General features: G+C 35.6%; 1 protein-coding gene across 1 annotated transcript; it reads right to left on the bottom strand.

Moving 5' to 3' along the window:
• Nucleotides 1–1,112: 1,112 nt before the first annotated feature.
• On the bottom strand, nucleotides 1,113–2,422 carry LOC139870824 (protein ANTAGONIST OF LIKE HETEROCHROMATIN PROTEIN 1-like). Its single transcript, XM_071858595.1, has 3 exons — nucleotides 2,247–2,422; nucleotides 1,425–2,093; nucleotides 1,113–1,290 (listed from the first exon to the last, which is right to left on the bottom strand). Exons 1-3 carry the CDS (start codon nucleotides 2,420–2,422, stop codon nucleotides 1,113–1,115), a joined length of 1,023 nt encoding a protein of 340 aa, XP_071714696.1.
• Between the last annotated feature and the right edge of the window lie 1,288 nt (nucleotides 2,423–3,710).

Genomic DNA, 3,710 nt, shown 5'->3' with positions numbered 1-3,710 from the left:
TGAATATTTTTGAGAAAATTTCATTAAAAGGTAACTACCCCGTTTTTCCGTTTTAGGTAACTTATTTTTACTTTGCAATATTTAAATGCTTAATTTATCAAAAGTTAATTAAAAATAGAAGTGTCGTTAACTTTCTCTATTAGACTATTTGTAGTGGTTGGGGGTGTGGGTTGGGGGCGTGGGTTGCTTTTTGTACTTTTTTGATGACTACGACGTGTGGGTTAGTTGTGTGGAGTAGTGGTGGTGTGGGTGGGTTAGTGGAATGCTGATGTGGCATTTAATTTTTAATTTTTGTGTTTTATTTAATTATTTTATATTATTTTTTGTATTTAATTAATATTTTAAAAGTATATTTTAATTACAACGGCTATATTTAGAACCGTTTTTTTTTCTAACAGCTAGATTCCTCCACTTCCTCCCCTATATATACAACCCCATTTCTCAAATCATAACACACACACTTCATATCTTCTAAAACTCTCAAATCATAAACACACACACTTCGAAATGAGCCCGTTGAATGTTGTTGTTAAAGTTCACTTCGGAGGTGAATTTGATAGCGAAATGAGGAATTATACCGAGTGTGAAACACGAGATTATTACATGGATGTTCGTAAGTTTCCAAGTTATATGTGTTTGCTTGAGTTGCTACAGCGAGACATAATCTACCCCACTAAACAAATCTGGTTTTTCAAAAAACCCAACGCTCGTGCCTCGCTACTAGAAGAAGATCACGATTGGTTTGGTGCGATTGGGCGAGCCTTGTTACGTAACCAACCAATTAACCTTTACACCGAATGGATTGATGAAAGCTACGCCATTTCTGCACGTGAAGATGAAGCTGCTCCTGAATCTCCAGGGTTTCAGCAACACGATCCACGTGAATTCGAAGATTGATGAATGTGTTCGCAGAAAATAGCCGTTAGGATATTATGTTGTTGTTTTTTTTTTTTTAGAAATATTGTAAACGTTTAAGTAATATTGAAATAAACGGCTATATCTTTAAAATAGAAAACAATTCATTACATAATTATAAATTCATTAATCATAACATACAATAACTGAACTTACTTAAACGAAACATTACATAATTATAAATTCACTAAACGAAACTACTCATCATTAGCAGTACGAAAGTAAGGGGATAAGTTCCAAACGTGCTCGGTTAAATCTGCTTCTAACTTTCTGTGAACTTGCCTATCTCTTATTTTCTTAACCCTTGCATCTCGATCCCTCAAATCCCTTTGTAACCGTCGTGGTGGGTTCCTTTCTATCATTCTTTCTTCTCTCCTACATATTACAAATCCGTTATTTTCTTGAATCATGTTATGTAATACGAGACAGGCATACATATGTCTTCTAATTTTGTTGAAGTCCAAAGATCTTGCCGGTGTTTTTAACATTGCAAATCTACCCTGTAATACTCCAAATGCACGCTCAATATCTTTTCTGGCACTTTCTTGAAACCGTTTAATTTTTTTCGCGGTTCGTCAATAGGAGAATGGGGTGCTTTGACCAACATAGCCCAATCAGGGTATATACCATCACCTAGGTAATACCCTCTATCGTAGTGATGCCCATTTACATCAAATGGTGAAGGAGGAGCGGTGCCGTCCTTTATACTGTTGAACAACGGTGAGGCATTTAAAACGTTAATGTCGTTGTTTGCACCTGCCATACCAAAGAATCCATGCCATATCCACAAATCTTGAGATGCGACTGCTTCAAGCATAATGGATGGTCCCTTTTTATCACCTCTAGTATATTGTCTTTGCCACGCAACATGACAATTCTTCCACTCCCAGTGCATACAATCAATACTACCAAGCATACCGGGTAAACCATATTTTTGTGCGTGAAAATTATAAAGCCGAGCAATATCGTCGGCTGTTGGCTTTCTCAAATACTCTCTCGCAAACAAATGAAATACGCATTTGCAAAAATAATCTAAACATAAAGCAGCAGTTTTCTCACCAATTTTTATGTATTCGTCAAACATATCAGGTGTAGTTCCATACGCCATTTGACGTATGGCCGCGGTACACTTTTGTAATATTGTCAAACTTTGACGACCAGCGGCATCGGGACGTTCTCTAAAATACATAAAATATTCAGGAATATCACTACAATTAAAGTTAGATATACCTTCGACTATTCGGAGAAATAATTGACGACTCATTCGAAAACGTCGTTTGAATTTGTTTTCCGGATACACTGGTGAATCCGCAAAATAATCATTGAATAACCTGTCAGCCGCACTTTCACGATCCCTTGGAATATAAATTCGAGTCCGAGGGACTCGCGAACTACTAGCTTCTCCCTCCACTTCTTCTTCGCCCATACTACTAACAAAGTTAACAATTTTTTCATCATCCGAATCGTCATCAATTAAAAATTGGAGCATCTTGAACGTTTTCTCCATAATGTATAATGTTTAGAGTGATTGATTTGAAAAGAAAAAATAAGATTGAAAGAAAGAATTGGTGTAAAATGAGTTAAAATTAGGTATATAAATAGGATAAAAAATATAGGAAGTTTTTTTTTTTTTTTATTTGCCAACGGATACTTTAAAAGTATCCAACCAAACAGTGCCACGTGTCCCGAATTCCCCAACAATGTCGTTGGAAACCGCCCCACACCCCATTTTTTTCTCCGGAAACGCCTTGATACGGCAATGGGGGGCGGCGCCGGGTGCCACCTCACCCTCCCACGCCGTTTCCTATGCACCGATACAATGAGTCTTAAGTTGTATCATATGCTATACATGTGAAGGTATTTTCATCCTTTTATCATCCTCTTTCATCTCTATCTTTATCCTCACTTATTTTCTTCATCCCTTTTAATTTTCTCTTCAAATTGAACAATAAACAAATATTTAATTACTCAAATCAATCATAAATTCATATATATATATATATATATATATATATATATATATATATATATATATATATATATATATATATATATATATATATATATATATATATATATATATATATATATATATCAAAGCAAAATTAAGATCTACATCTATCCACTTAAGCTTTAAAACCATATCTCCATATATTACAATTAAAAACAAATTATATCACTATGACCATATTTATGACACAAACAAGAACAAAATGGTGACATTCCTTGTTTTTTTAACAGCAATATCGACATCGAATGTTCTAATTTGTCACTCACACACGCGTTAGGAAGAAACTCAAATCGCGACGGTGTTAGCAGTACTATCGAAGGTTGGGAAAACCCTCCAGAGACCTTCCCAAATCGAATTGATGTTGACAGTATTATCAAAGGTTAGAAACTTTCGGCGACAACAAACACTCCGACGATGGGAAGACTAAATCTAAGAGCAATTACGAGAACACTCCTGGTTGAAGAAGATGACGGCGGCGGAGATGGGAAGAATTGACCAGATCCACTTAATTACACGAACCGTCCTTGATTTTAATGTCTGTTGGAGTTCTATTTCCGCTAACAACACCATATCTGAGTTCTATTTCCGCTAACAAAGACTGCTCTGGGTTTAAATGTCCAAATTTCGATTGTGGGAATTTCAACCGCACTGATTTTTGTGGCTTTAGTTGATGAAGATAAAGGAAGGGTGGAGATGAGTTTGTGTATGCGTTTGTAGAAGAAGAAATTGAAGAGCTTTTCCACCAGCAGTGATCGAGAATTTTTTTATTTATTTTTGTCAGTTT

This window comes from Rutidosis leptorrhynchoides, chromosome 10, assembly GCF_046630445.1.
Source record: "Rutidosis leptorrhynchoides isolate AG116_Rl617_1_P2 chromosome 10, CSIRO_AGI_Rlap_v1, whole genome shotgun sequence".
NCBI lineage: Eukaryota > Viridiplantae > Streptophyta > Magnoliopsida > Asterales > Asteraceae > Rutidosis > Rutidosis leptorrhynchoides.
This window is presented reverse-complemented; position numbering and strand designations above follow the sequence as displayed.

Coding starts and splice junctions, on each gene's coding strand:
- LOC139870824 (XM_071858595.1), bottom strand. CDS start 2,422: ATGGAGAAAACGTTCAAGATGCTCCAATTTTTAATTGATGACGATTCG. Junction 2,094..2,246: donor CGTGAAAGTGCGGCTGACAG/GTTATTCAATGA, acceptor TATGTATTTTAG/AGAACGTCCCGATGCCGCTG. Junction 1,291..1,424: donor ATATTGAGCGTGCATTTGGA/GTATTACAGGGT, acceptor TGTAATATGTAG/GAGAGAAGAAAGAATGATAG.